Below are 13,738 nucleotides of genomic sequence, written 5' to 3'. Positions count from 1 at the left end.
TTAAAATGCTTCTTGTGCTGTACATTTGCATTTTTCCCTGAAATCTGAGGGTGGTTTTCATCTGATGGGTACAGATACCTTCAACTCGGTAAGTTGCCCTTACAGAAAATGTTAAGAAATCAGCACTCTGCAGTGTGCCTTGCTTAACCCTAAAGGAAGTGTATAGCATATGAGTCTTTCTCTCAAAGCACCAATTTTTTCCTGTTAACATTAAGGAGAGCTGGTGGTGGCCATGGCAGAGGCTGGTGCACATCCTTCAGAGACATTTGAGCAGAAAGTTGCACTGTCTTTTAGTACCTTTTTGCATATTATGGTTCGTAGTAAAAGTTTAGAATCGTAGGTCATAGAATTGTTAGAGTTGGAAGGGACCTCAAGGATCATCTAGTTCCAACCCCCCTGCCATGGGCAGGGACACCTCACACTACAGCAGGTTGCTCACAGCCACATCCAGCCTGGCCTTCAAAACCTCCAGGGATGAGGCTTTCACCACCTCCCTGGGCAACCTGTTCCAGTGTCTCACCACCCTAAATTCCAATCTGAATCTACCCACTTCTAGTTTTGTCCCTCCCCAGCTTTCTTGTAGCCCCTTCAGATACTGGAAGGCCACAAGAAGGTCTCCTGGGAGCCTTCTCTTCTGAACAACCCCAACTCTCTCAGTCTGTCTCCATAGGAGAGGAGCCCCATCCCTCTGATCACCCTCGTGGCCCTTCTCTGGATACGTTCCAGCACCTCCAGATCCTTCTTGTAATAGAGGCTCCAGAACTGGATGCAGTACTCCAGGTGGGGTCTCAGCAGAGTGGAGCAGAGGGGGAGAATCCCCTCCCTGGCCCTGCTGGCCACACTTCTCTTGCTGCAGCCCAGGCTCTGCTTGGCTCTCTGGGCTGCAAGTGCTCACTGCTGGCTCCTGTTGAGCTTCTCATCTGCCTGCACCCCCAAGTCCTTTTCTTCAGGGCTGCTCTCAAGCCAGTCACTGCCCAGCCTGTATTGATGCTTGGATTGCCCCAGCTCAGATGCTTATCTCTGCTTACATCTGTGTAGCCTGACTGAAACATTCCCTGTTGGAAATTCAGAGGTGTTTCTTACAAGCTTTGCTAGCAGACAAACAGTCCTGTTTTGCTAGTGAAGGCACTGTAAACCTTATAGCTCCCAGTGGCCCAGCATGAAGCTAATTGAAGTACAGCATTTGGACCCCACTAATGTGCCATGCATGCTTCCTGATTTTCCCACTGGAGCTAGGATATTGTATTTTATTTTATGCTGTTGTCTCATTTAGAAAGTTACAAGCCTCAATGGGTAACAGTTACCTAAGGGAAAATACAAAAAACTCTCAAACTTGAACAATTGGAGCTGTCACCTGACCTCACTGAGTCTGACATGCTTGAAATAATATTTGAAGGTAAGCTGGGGAATGCATTTCTGATTCAGCTCAGTGCTGTTTGTCAGTCTGCTATTATCTCCTTGCTCTCTGGCTTGTTTCTTATCTCTCAAGCTTCGTTAGATTACTGTACAAAATAAAATTGTACTGATCTTGGACTTGGGCTTCTTCAGAAGCATTCACATGACCTTGTGATCCCTCTCAATAACAGCTTTGCTCACACAGGCTTTTTATTTCACTCTGAGATTTTGTAGTCCTAACCTAAAGCAATTTTTATACCATTCATGATGTTGTGACTTTGCAAAAATCTGCGAGAAAAGGAAGATAAGAAAGTTAATGCCTGTTATTGGGCAGGTAAATACATATGGTGGAAAACCAAGATTTTGGACATTCAGAGATCTTTGGAATTGGAGTGATTCAGTGAGGGAGTAGTTGAATCAACTTCCTAGTTTCATGCCATCAAAAGTAGAAAGTATCTGAGACCCCTCCCCTATCTTTGCCCTGAGTCACTCATTGAACTGTTCCCTGAACCGCTTGAACATGTCAAAACAGCAGAAAACCTCCTATGCTCTTTCCTTCTACAAAAAAGTCAGTTGTAGTCCCTTAGGAAGGAGTCTGGAAAGCACTAAGTTAGATAGAGAACAATTTAAAAATGAGAAATTCCTGGGTACTAGAAGGATACTTTGGGAAGGAAGAGAAACATGGTCTGACTGTTGCCATAAAATAGAACAGAATCCCAGAATGGCTCAGGTTGGAAAGGACCTCAGAGCTCATCTCCTCCAACCTCCCCGCCATGGGCAGGGACACCTCTCAACTAGACTCAGCTGATCAAGGCCTCATCCAACCTGCCCTTCAACACCCCTAGGGAGGAGGCAGCCACAGCCTCCCAGGGCAGCCTGTTCCAGAGTCTCACCACCCTCAGACTGAAGAACTTCTTCCTCAGCTCCAGTCTAACCCTGCTCTCCCTCAGCTTCAAACCATTCCCCCTTGTCCTGTCTCTAGACACCCTCAGGAAAAGTCCCTCTGAGGATCCCTTCAGGTACTGGAAGACAGCTCTAAGGTCTCCCTGGAGTCTTCTCTTCTCCAGGCTGAACACCCCCAGCTCCCTCAGCCTGTCCTCACAGTAGAGCTGCTCCAGCCCTTACGTCATCTTTGTGGCCTCCTCTGGACTCACTCCAACAGCTCTGTGTCCTGGAGACACCAGAACAGGTGGCAGGATTGGAGGTGGGGTCTCAGCAGAGCAGAGTCAAGGGGCAGAATCACCTTCAAGAATTTCTATAGCCAAGCATAAGCATCTTTATGTACCCGTTTTAACACTGAATCTTCTTAGAGGAGTTCCTTTTTTCCTGTGAAAACCTCTCTTCCATCCTGTTCATTGTTTGAGCTCATCTTTTTTGTCTTACTCTGTTCTTTCCAAATGCAGGAGGTTTTTGAATTGCATGATATTGCCTAGGACCTGTCATATCTGATTGTCACAGTGGTTATAAACTCATTTGCCTGCCTGCTTGTCAGTTCACCTGACCTGAGCCTTGAAGTCATTGCAAACCCAAGTAGTTGTTTCTAAACTTGCTGAGAAAACAGTTTGCTGTTGGCAGTGATTGATCAGCAAGCTAGGAAAGTTGTCTTATGGGGAAAGAAATGAGCTTATAACACTGTCTGTAGCATAGTAGAAAAGGCTATTTATGAAGTTAATCTCTCTTCTCTTTTCCCATATTTATCTTCAGCCCTATTAGGAGTATTATCCATGCTCAGGACAAATAGATAGTGATTTTTTGTGGTGGTGGGGGAAATAATTACAGCTCCAAAGGAAACTGAGGGTGCTGGGGAACTGTTAAATTAGAAATTGGTAATGGCTATTAGAAAACAATTAACAGTAAGAAATGGTGAAGCTGGCTGGGGGCATTTGGTTTCTGAAGCAAATACAAAAGGTTCCAGGTATTCCTGCTGCTGATTTGTCAGGATTTCACTGCAGTGGAGTTCATTTTATTCTGTGGTGTTTGGGGTTGTTGTTTTTTTTTTCATAGAACTTCTCATTTTTTCAGTAAGGGTGGTGTTTGTGGCTGTACCACAGCCGTTGTAGTCTGTATTCGCATTGCGGTTTGTGGGATTCCGAATGGCCTCAGAATGTGAAACCCACACTACATCGTGGTTAGAAGCAGCTTAAATGGCTCGGGACACTGCCTCAGAGCAGCAGAAGGTGGGGGTCTATTGTGGGGGGCTAACTCTGGTGAGCTGGGACGGGGAATGAATGTACTTTCTGCATAAAGCAGAACTAGCTGGAACAGGGCTGTCACCCGAATTTCTGTGTGTGAAAATGTGGTGCTGAAATACTTTGATTAGTGATTGTTTCTTTTTTCTTGTGCTTATTACTATCATTCCTGTTGATAAAGATGTGCAGGGCAGTGTCAGGAGGACGGAGCCAGGCTCTGCACAGGGATGTCCAAGGACAGGACAAGGGGCAGTGGGGGCAAGCTGGAGCAAAAGAGGTGCCACAGGAACAGAAGGGAAAAATTTTTCCCTGTGAGGGTGCCAGAGCCCTGGAGCAGGCTGCTCAGAGAGGTTGTGGAGTCTCCTTCTCTGGAAACATTCTAAACCCTCCTGGATGTGTTCCTGTGTGACCTGCCCTAGGTGCTCCTGCTCTGGCAGGGGGGTTGAAGTGGATGATCTCTGGAGGTCTCTTCCAACCCCTAGCGTTCTGTGGTTCTGTAGTAAGAGGAAGCTTCTTAGAACAGCTTCTCTTTTGAAGGTTACTAAAAATCATCTTGAAGTGTACAAATTCCAACTAAATCTCTTTCCCATGGTTAAGCACCCCCTTAATCTAGAAGTTTTTTCACTTCATGAGTACTAGGCAAGAAGTAGCTTCTAAAACTACTGCTTTGAAATAGTGCTGGTTTAGTGGTTGTTACTGTGTGGTTGTAGTTGATTCATTTTGCAACATCCATCCATCCATTCTGTGTATCTTTTTGGTCTGCTTAGCAAGCACTAATTGGCATGTATTAATTAGCTGCAAGCAAATGGCTTATCTCTCCTGTTCAAGGGGGAGGGAAAAACAAGGCATCACAGAGCTGTAAGATGACTTAGGGTAGGAAAGCAGTGATAAACAAAAAGGCATGACCAGTTTTGCTTGGTGGTGGTGATGGTTTCCTGAAGGGGTGATGCACTTCAGGGCTATAACTGACAGTTCATCTTACAGATGTCAAATCTCTGTCCCTGGTTTTAAAGTTAGCCATTATGTGTTGTTTAACAACCTCATTTATCAAAACAGAGCGTAGGAGGCATGCTGCTAGGAACTGAGAGAGCCAGCAGATGCTGAGATTTTTCTGAAGTAGACTAAATGAAATAGCAGGTCTTGTTTGCAGAGGGAAGGCCAGAAATTAGGCAATTATGCTGGGCTCTGAGCCCAGCTAAACAATCTGTGATAGCAAAAACTATGTTTTGATTTGTTTATCAGTGGAAAGACATAAGTTACAGCTTTAGGATGTTAAATGCACGATACAGCAAAAGTGAAGCTCCAAGTACTACTCTTGACTTTCTAAAGCACCTTGGTGAGAATGCAGGGGATAAAAACATGTGGGCACTAGTGTGTTTGTAGAGGTGTGTCATGGATGTTCCTAGACTGAAGGTGTTTTGGTAAACTGATTCCATGGAGTGATTGGGAGCTGTTTTTAAAGAAAGCGAAATGGAGTTTATTCCTAGGAACCAGCAGTCACAGAGCCCCTTGTGTTTTTCTGTAGGAAATGTGCTCATCGGTATCCAGTTGCCATTCTAACAGAGAATCATAGAATGGTTTGGGTTGGAAGGGACCTTTCAAGGTCATCTAGTCCAACCCCACTGCGTCAGCAGGGACATCCTCTAGTAGAGAAGTTGCTCAGAGCATTTTCCAGCTTCACCTTCAATATCTCCAGGGATGTGGGGCCTCAACTACCTCCTTGGGCAACCTGTTGCAGTGTTCCAGCACCCTCCTGGTTCAGAACTTGTTCCTCACATCCAATCTGAATCTGCTCTTCTCTCATTTCAAACCATTGCCCCTCATCCTGTCACTGCAGGCCTTTGCAAACAGTTCCTCTGCAGCCTTCTTTCTTGTAGCCCCCTTCAGTAACTGGAAGACTGTTTTTAGGTTTCCCTGGAGCCTTCTCTTCTCCTAGGCATGCCTAGAGCAAGTGTTGCAATGTCAAGAAGTTTAGACAGGGAGCAGTTCTAAGGAGAAATTGGATTATTGTGAATATTTTAACATTTTTTTCCATCTTTCTTAGTGAACTTAAAAATATGTTATTATCCTACACTTTATCCTATATAGTGAGAAAGGTGTGGGTTTCAGTTCTGTTGCTCTATTGCTTTCCTCCCTTCCCATCTGTGCTTGGGTAGGCAAAAGGTAGGAGTTGCTCCAAACTAGCCTTCTGACCACAAAACATCATCCGTCTAGCCAGAGTTGCTAAACCTGAAGGTTGTCATTGCACAAGTCTGAGTCATGGGAAGAACAGGAATCAAAGAATGGTTGGGGTTGGAAGAGACCTCCAGAGATCAAGCCCAACCCCATCCAAAGTTGTCTATGGCTCTCTTAATTCCACAAAGAAGAGAGAGATTTGGAAACGGTGAAGTGATTTTTGTAAGCCACTCTTTTTCCAGTCCTTAATTTGGAACATCCTTGGGTAGCAGGAAGGATGTTTTAATGCCTCAGGATGCTGCTGTGAATGTTGTGAATCACATTGGTCTGCAGGTTTTGTCCTTCCTGTTGGCTTGGTGGTTGTTTTGCAGGGTGTTTGTTTGTTTCAGTGCTAGTCTACCTGCTGGAAACTGAAACTGTAAACTTAAACCAGCAGAGATGCTTCAGAAGTTTTCTGTTAAATTGCAGTGCTGAACTGTTTTTAAGCTCTCTTAAAGCACAGGACTGTCTTCAGTGATGTCAGTGGTACTGTCTGTAGTAATATTTGGCATGGATAAGGTGTTTGCTCACTTGAACATGCATCCATGTGTTTAATCCTTTCAGTGCCTCTTGGAGGAGGTAGGTGTTACTTCATTTTAGCAGTAGAGAAAAATGAGAGTAAATTCAGGTGTCTTGATCAAAGGCATGCAATTATTTACAGACTCTCACTGTTCCTATCAGTAGAAGAATTAATGAAATTCAGTTTTTGAAGAATGTAAAACTGGTTCTTTATTCAGACTTGGGAATATAAACATGTTCCATAGATATTCTAGACCATTCTAGAATTGATGTGAGGCCTTCTGTGGTTGCTATCTTGTAGCCTGGTGGCATGGCCTAGTCGATGTGGTGGTGTTAGGTCATAGGCTGGACTTGGTAATCTCAGAGGTCTATTCAAGCCTTAATTCTGTGATTCTGGGAAAGCTTGCTTGGGGAGGGGCTCTGGACTACCAGCTGCTGAGCCAGGACTGCTTGGCATTGCAAGCTTGGCTTCATTTCTGCAAAACAGTGTCTGCCACATAAAACCAAGAGACATGTTAGAAAACCAGTTGGAAATGAGAGAGGCTGGCAACATCTAATGTGCACACATAATGTTAGTTCCTAAAGCACATACAGAGGAAGTATTGTGTCATAATTTCACATCGTGATCTTCTGAGACTAGCCTTATGCAGAAGGAATCCTCCGTGGCCTTTTCAGGAAGTACCTGTGGAAAGTACCCAGGGAGACCTAATAGCAGCCCACCAGTACCTGAAAGGGGCCTGCAGGAAGGATGGAGAGAAACTGTTTACAAAGGCCTGCAGTGACAGGACAAGGGGCAGTGGCTTCAAACTAGAGAAGGGCAGGTTTAGATTGGATATCAGGAAGAAGTTCTTCACTGTGAGGGTGGTGAAACACTGGAACAGGTTGACCAGGGAGGTGGTTGAGGATCTTTCCCTGGAGATATTCAAGGTGAGGCTGGATGAGGCCCTGGGCAACCTGATCTAGTTGGGGATGTCCCTGCTGATTTGGGGGAGCTTGGATTGGATGACCTTTGGAGATCCCTTCCAGCCTGGACCATTCTATGATTCCATGAAATAGTCTGTGTTTCTGTTAGGCTGCTGCATAACTTTGGTGGCTAAGGATATTGTTCTTTAATCTGAAATCTAACTGGAGCAGCTGGTTCATTGATAAACAGTGACAGAATTATTCTGTATATGTAATAAGTTTGTGTTTGTGTGTATCCATAGGTCATGAATGCTGATGGAACTGGGAGAAGAGTTCTGGTGGAGGACAAGCTGCCTCACATCTTTGGATTCACACTGCTTGGGGACTACGTTTATTGGACAGACTGGCAGAGACGCAGCATTGAACGTGTGCATAAGCGCACAGCAGAGAGAGAGATCATCATAGATCAACTGCCTGATCTGATGGGCCTGAAAGCTACAAACGTCCACCAGATCATTGGTGAGTGAGACTATAACCAAGCCAAGTGAAACAAAATGTCAGCAGTGCTCTTCTGCAGATACCACTTAGCCCAGGGCACATCTTCAGAAATGGGCAGAGTCCAGTTCTATTTGTGTGAGAAGAGCAGGCTGCAGTTGGACGGGGAGAGGTTGGTCTTTGGTGAGGTGCTTCAGTTCTCTAACTTGGAAGTATTATCAGTCTGGGAAACAACCAAGCACCCCACGAAACAGGTACTTTTCTGGTTCTTAGAGAACTGGAGAAGCTTATAGGTCTGAACAACCCTGAGACCAGTAAGGGGAGAAGAAGGATCATGGAGGGTGAGAACTTCTCTTTATAGCAGCCAGCTGTTAGATTACCCAGATGTTTATGAAGCTGCAGCTGTAGCAGCTTTTCATCTTGCAGTCTGAACATGTGCTGTTGGTATGCAAAAGTTAACAACGAGCCAGTTTTAGCCTGCTTAGTGCTTTATTCACATAAATACTGCAAAACCATCTTTAAAAGTAACTGGAAGTACTTTCTCTCCAGTAGTGTAGGTAAGTGTAAAAAAAGCAAGATCTTTACATTTGCTCTTCTTGGCTTTTCAAACACTGGTAGCAGTGCAATCTAGAATTGCAGAACTCATCAGGTTCCCTGAATATCCTGCTGTGTGGACTGGACTTGCAGCGTGCTGCTGTGTCTGGATTGTGTCCCAGGAAATGAGTCAAACGTAACTGAGCTGCATGTTTGCATTGCTGCTGCCACGTTAACAAGGTGCCCTAAGGTATATGTGGTTTAAATGCAGCTCCTTTTCCAACTGTTTCACCACCTGAGCTTGGTAATTCTGGACTTCTCTTAGTGGATGGTACAACTGGTATGTCTACTAGCATGTGCTGGTAGACAAGGTAGTATTGCAAAGAGCTGCTTTATGAGCATCCTGGGAAAAGAGAAGGTTGAATGGGTGTTAAAACAGAGCTGCAAGATTTTCATCTCTAGGAGCTCATCTGGGGTAAGTAACTCTAAAAGGCAGCAGAACTAGTGCTTGCTTATTGCCATCAGTGCTTGTGCTGTGAGTTGGGAACATGGGTAGCTGTTGGAGTCCAGATCCCCATTCCCTTGTACAGGGTTTGTTTCAATGAGTCAAGAAAACAAGCACTGGCTTTCCAGCCCAGTCACTCCTGTCTGGAGGGTTACAGGAATGGACAAAAGTGAATTGGTTCAGACAATAAAAGGAGACAAGCTAGCTGTATTTCTTGCAGTGTTCTTGCTGCCTGTGAGGGCTGGCTTCCTCTCCTGGCTGAATTCAGTTTGCAGTGATTGCTTTGCTTTTCTTGCCTGCTTAGGTACAAACCCTTGTGCAGAGGATAACGGTGGCTGCAGCCACCTGTGTCTGTACAGGCCCCAAGGCCTTCGCTGTGCCTGCCCCATAGGCTTGGAGCTCATCAGTGACATGAAGACCTGCATTGTCCCAGAAGCTTTCCTGCTTTTCTCTCGGAGAGCAGATATCAGGAGAATCTCTTTAGAAACAAACAACAACAACGTTGCCATTCCACTCACCGGAGTCAAGGAAGCTTCTGCCCTGGATTTTGATGTGACAGACAATCGGATCTACTGGACTGACATTTCACTGAAGGTAGAACTTTATTCCATATTGGCTCCTAAGTTGTTGCAAGATTCTTGAGCTATTCAAGACTAGATTGACAAATGTGATTTACAGGAGTCAAGAAACAGGGAGAAGAAATTGTTCTAAGGATGTCTTACATTTTTGTCATCAGGATTTTCTCCTCTAAATCATTTCTATCCAATTTGTGTGCTAAGGTTGAGATAAAAGGAGAGAGGGCTTCAGAGGTGGCTTCTGTGAGAAGCTGCTAGAACCTTCCTTTATAGATAGAGCCAGTGCTTGGTGACTCCAGGATGGGCCTGCTACTGGTCAAGGCCAGGCCCATCAGCAATGTGATGATGCCTCTGTGATAACGTTTATCAGAGGGCAGGGGGAATGACCCTGCAGTAGCAATTGCAGCCAGAGAGAGGAGTGAGAGAAACAACTCTGGAGACACCCAGGTCAGTGAAGGAGTGGGGAGAGGAGGTCCTCCAGGTACTGCAGCTTGTGGTGAAGACCATGGTGAGGCAGGCTGTGCCCCTGCAGCCCATGGAGGTTAACGGTGGAGATCCTGCAGGATCTCACTCTGGAGCAGGTGGATACTCAAAGGAGGCTGGGACTCTGTGGGAAGCCCATGCTGGAGCAGGCTCCTGGCAGGACCTGTGGACATATGGAGAGAGGGGAGCCCACACTGGAGCAAGTTTGCTGGCAGGACTTGTGATCCCTTGGGAGACTTATGCTGGAGCAGTCTGTTCCTGAAAGATTGCACCCCATGGAAGGGTCACATGCTGGAGCATGACAAGAGTGTGAGGTGGTACCCTCCTGAGGAAGGAGCATCAGACACTGTGTGTGATGAACAGACCACAACTCCCATTCCCTGTACCCCTGTGTGGATGGGAGGAGGTAGAGAAAATCAGGACTGAAGCTAAAGTCAGGGAGAAGGGAGAGTTGGGAGGAAGGTGGTTTAAGATTCAGTTTTGTTTCTCATTCTCCTGGTCTGATTTGATTGGTAGTAAATTAAACTACTTTTTTTCCCAAGTTGAGCCTGCTTTGCCCATGACAGTAATTGCTGAGTGATCCCTCCCTGCCCTTACCTCAATGCAGAAGCCTTCTGTCATAGCTGGAAGGGGAATGATGGAGGGCTTCAGTGATCACCTGGCATTCAGCCAGGCTCAACCCATCATGTCAGTCAAATCTAATGTATACATTTTCACATAAAGGATAACTTGCAAACATTAGTGCTTTTTTTGGCTGAAAGATGAAAAAAATGCCATATGGCAGGAGATTTTTTTGGGGGTCACAGATGTTTTGCCAGACGTGCTTAATGGGTGAGGTCTTGTCTTGGATCATCAGGTGAAAATGAATTTTACCCATTCATTAACTTCTATAGCTACTGCATATGAGACATGAAGAATCACAGGCTTTGGAAAACAGGTCTATGGTCTGGACTGACAGATTGGAAAAGGTTGAGGGTAGGTGTTGAAACATGGTGGCTAAGGGAGTGACAGAAGCCTGTGTATCATCTGTCTGTCAGCTCTGTGCTCAGTGAGTTTGGTTGTTCCCTTTGTTTTTCCAGAATTGGGAGCACCAAAAAGGAATTTTTGATAAAATTCAGCTTGGTTGAGACCTGTGCCAGTAATAACCCATGGACCTTTGTAACAGTTCAAAACACAATTTAAATGAGTTTGAGAGAGGTGACTTGGCTGAACTCGTTCGGTATGGGATTCATTTGAGCTGTGTTTGAAAGAAAAATAAAGCAATGATCTGAGCAAGGGTGAGAGAGCTGAAGACTGAGATGCAAGCTTCACCTGCTGTGTACTGTCACAAGCTGCCATAATTAGCAGGTAGCATCCAAATGAGGAAGTAAACAAGAAATCAATCTCTGTGTTAACTTCTGGTGGGTTACCAATTTGAGGAGAGGAATATTAAGAACACAAGAAGGAAACCCACATTTTCCAGAAAGAATTTTATACCACCCTAATGTTATTCCTTTACTTTCAGGCTTGTTAGATGTTCATAGTAAATCAGGGAGTGCACAAATTCTGGCACATAATAAAAATGTATCTGCTCTCACAGGCAGATCTATGGTAGCAAGAGTTAAAAGAAGTCTTTTGAATAAAAGACTAAGAAGAAATTATCCTTAGTGAAATTAGATTAAACTATTAGTACTGAAGCACCAATGAAATACAAGGACAGGTGGAGAGTCTTGAATCTGGGAAAGTACAGCCCTATGGACCCCATGCTCTGACCTGTTGGAGAGCAGTGTAGGGGAAGCAGACATAGGGGTCCTCACAGACCACAGGATGACCAGGAGCCAGCAGTGTGTCCTTGTGGCCAGGATGGCTAATGCAAAGGGAGTGGGACTTCTCCCTGTGAGGCCAGGCTGAGGGAGCTGGGGCTCTGCAGCTTGGAGCAGAGGAGCCTGAGGGGTGCCCTCATTCCTGGGGATAAAGGTGTGCAGGGCAGTGTGGGGAGGATGGAGCCAGGCTCTGCTCAGGGATGTCCAGTGACAGGACAAGGGGCAATGGGGGCAAGCTGGAGCAGAGGAGGTACCATGGGAAGAGAAGGGAAATTTTTTCCCTGTGAGTGTGCCAGAGCCCTGGAGCAGGCTGCCCAGAAAGTTTGTGGAGTCTCCTTCTCTGGAAGCATTCCAAATCCACCTGGATGTGTTCCTGTGTGACTTGTCTTAGGTGACCCTGCTCTGGCAGGTGGGGTTGGACTGGGTGATATATGGAGGTCCCTTCTAACCCCTACTATTCTGTGATTCTGTAAATCAGTCATTGGTTGGTTTCTTCTGTTTGCTGTTCTGTCCTGAACTTTTTTTCTAGGCTGCTTTTAAAAAGTGTTCTGTGCCATAGCACTGATGCTTTTGTATAGTCCTGGGAGAGCCAAAACCTTTCCTTCTTGAAGTTGGCATTGAGTTGTTAAGGTCACTTTGGCATGCAGACTGCTTAATTGACCCAGACCAGTTATCCCATTTATTTCCCCAGTGAAACATTGCTGTAATTGACAGAGAATACATTCACAGAGTACAGTAAATCATTACTTCTGAATAGCAGCATTGTTTGCCTTGCAAATAAGTAGCATATTGTAAGGTCCTCTTTCCTCTGCCATGCCTAAAATCTGAAAGTCTTTAAAAAGCAACAAAGCAATCGAGCAGCCCAGTGACAGACTGCTGAAGGTTCTCATTTGCCTGTGTATCTCTGGATCCCTGCAGACCATCAGCAGAGCCTTCATGAATGGCAGTGCACTGGAGCACGTGGTGGAGTTTGGCTTGGATTACCCAGAGGGCATGGCTGTAGACTGGTTGGGAAAGAACTTGTACTGGGCTGACACTGGAACTAACCGCATAGAGGTGTCCAAGCTGGATGGGCAGCACCGCCAGGTGCTGGTGTGGAAAGATCTGGATAGTCCCCGTGCCTTGGCCTTGGACCCTGCTGAGGGGTAAGTTGCTGATGTAATTTTATGTTCAGAATTTTCTGTTCAGGAATTGGGAAAAACATCACTGCTGCTTCCTCTAGGGCATGGCAGTTAGGTGTGGAATTCCTGAGAGAACTGAGCTGAGGAGTACAACCTGGTAGTTTATGGGGGCTGGAGGAGTCCTAGAATGGCTCAGGTTGGAGGGGACTTCAGAGCTCACCTCCTCCAACCTGCCCACCATGGGCAGGGGCACCTCTCAACTAGATTCAGCTGCTCAAGGCCTCATCCAACCTGGCCTTCAACACCCCCAGGCAGGAGGCATCCACAGCCTCCCTGGGCAGCCTGTTCCAGAATCTCACCACCCTCAGGGTGAATAACTTCTTCCTAAGGATACACTCCTAATGTCCTGAATAATCACTGAGGGGAAAAAAAAATCAGAACAGCTCATTAAAAAGGGATTTATATTTAGTTTTTTAATTAACCAAAGAATCAAAGTAGTTTTAGGCTGATGAAATTCATTAATTAGAAAAGGACTGTGGCAATGAAAAGAAAATATTTGTCCTTTTAAAAATTCAGATCCTTTATATCACAAGTTAGAGTCCAGTGAAGTATTAAGTAATTTAACTTGAGAGTGGGGGAGTGAAGCTTATTGTCTGAGAATAAGGCAGGTGTGTCCCTTTGGATAAGGCAGCACTTTCAGTTGGTGTGGACAAGGGAACCCAAGACATAGAACAGGTGGAGACGTTTACACCCACCTCGCCTTAAAATGAAAGAGTTTCTGAGAAGAAGCTTCTCAGATTCAAATGTTTAGGACAAGGGGCAATGGGGGCAAGCTGGAGCAGAGGAGGTGCCACAGGAACAGAAGGACAATTTTTTTCCCTGTGAGGGTGCCAGAGCCCTGGAGCAGGCTGCCCAGAGAGGTTGTGGAGTCTCCTTCTCTGGAGACATTCCAAACCCACCTGGATGTGTTTCTGTGTGACCTGCTCTGGATGATCTTGACCTG

At 45.6% G+C, this 13,738-nt stretch overlaps 1 protein-coding gene across 5 annotated transcripts in view; it reads left to right on the top strand.

The window, feature by feature from the left end:
* Positions 1–13,738, top strand: part of LRP6 (LDL receptor related protein 6) — a 127,064-nt gene that overhangs the window by 80,677 nt on the left and 32,649 nt on the right. For 4 of the 5 annotated variants that reach the window (XM_054399948.1, XM_054399950.1, XM_054399947.1 and 1 more), the window contains 3 exons: positions 7,523–7,739; positions 9,059–9,348; positions 12,533–12,759. In XM_054399948.1, coding sequence (XP_054255923.1) covers positions 7,523–7,739; positions 9,059–9,348; positions 12,533–12,759 — 734 coding nt within the window. The remainder of the gene's footprint in view (positions 1–7,522; positions 7,740–9,058; positions 9,349–12,532; positions 12,760–13,738) is intronic. The other variant, XM_054399951.1, reaches the window with a different exon arrangement.

The sequence above is a fragment of the Indicator indicator genome, chromosome 3 (genome assembly GCF_027791375.1).
Source record: "Indicator indicator isolate 239-I01 chromosome 3, UM_Iind_1.1, whole genome shotgun sequence".
Taxonomy (NCBI): Eukaryota; Metazoa; Chordata; class Aves; order Piciformes; family Indicatoridae; genus Indicator; species Indicator indicator.
This window is presented reverse-complemented; position numbering and strand designations above follow the sequence as displayed.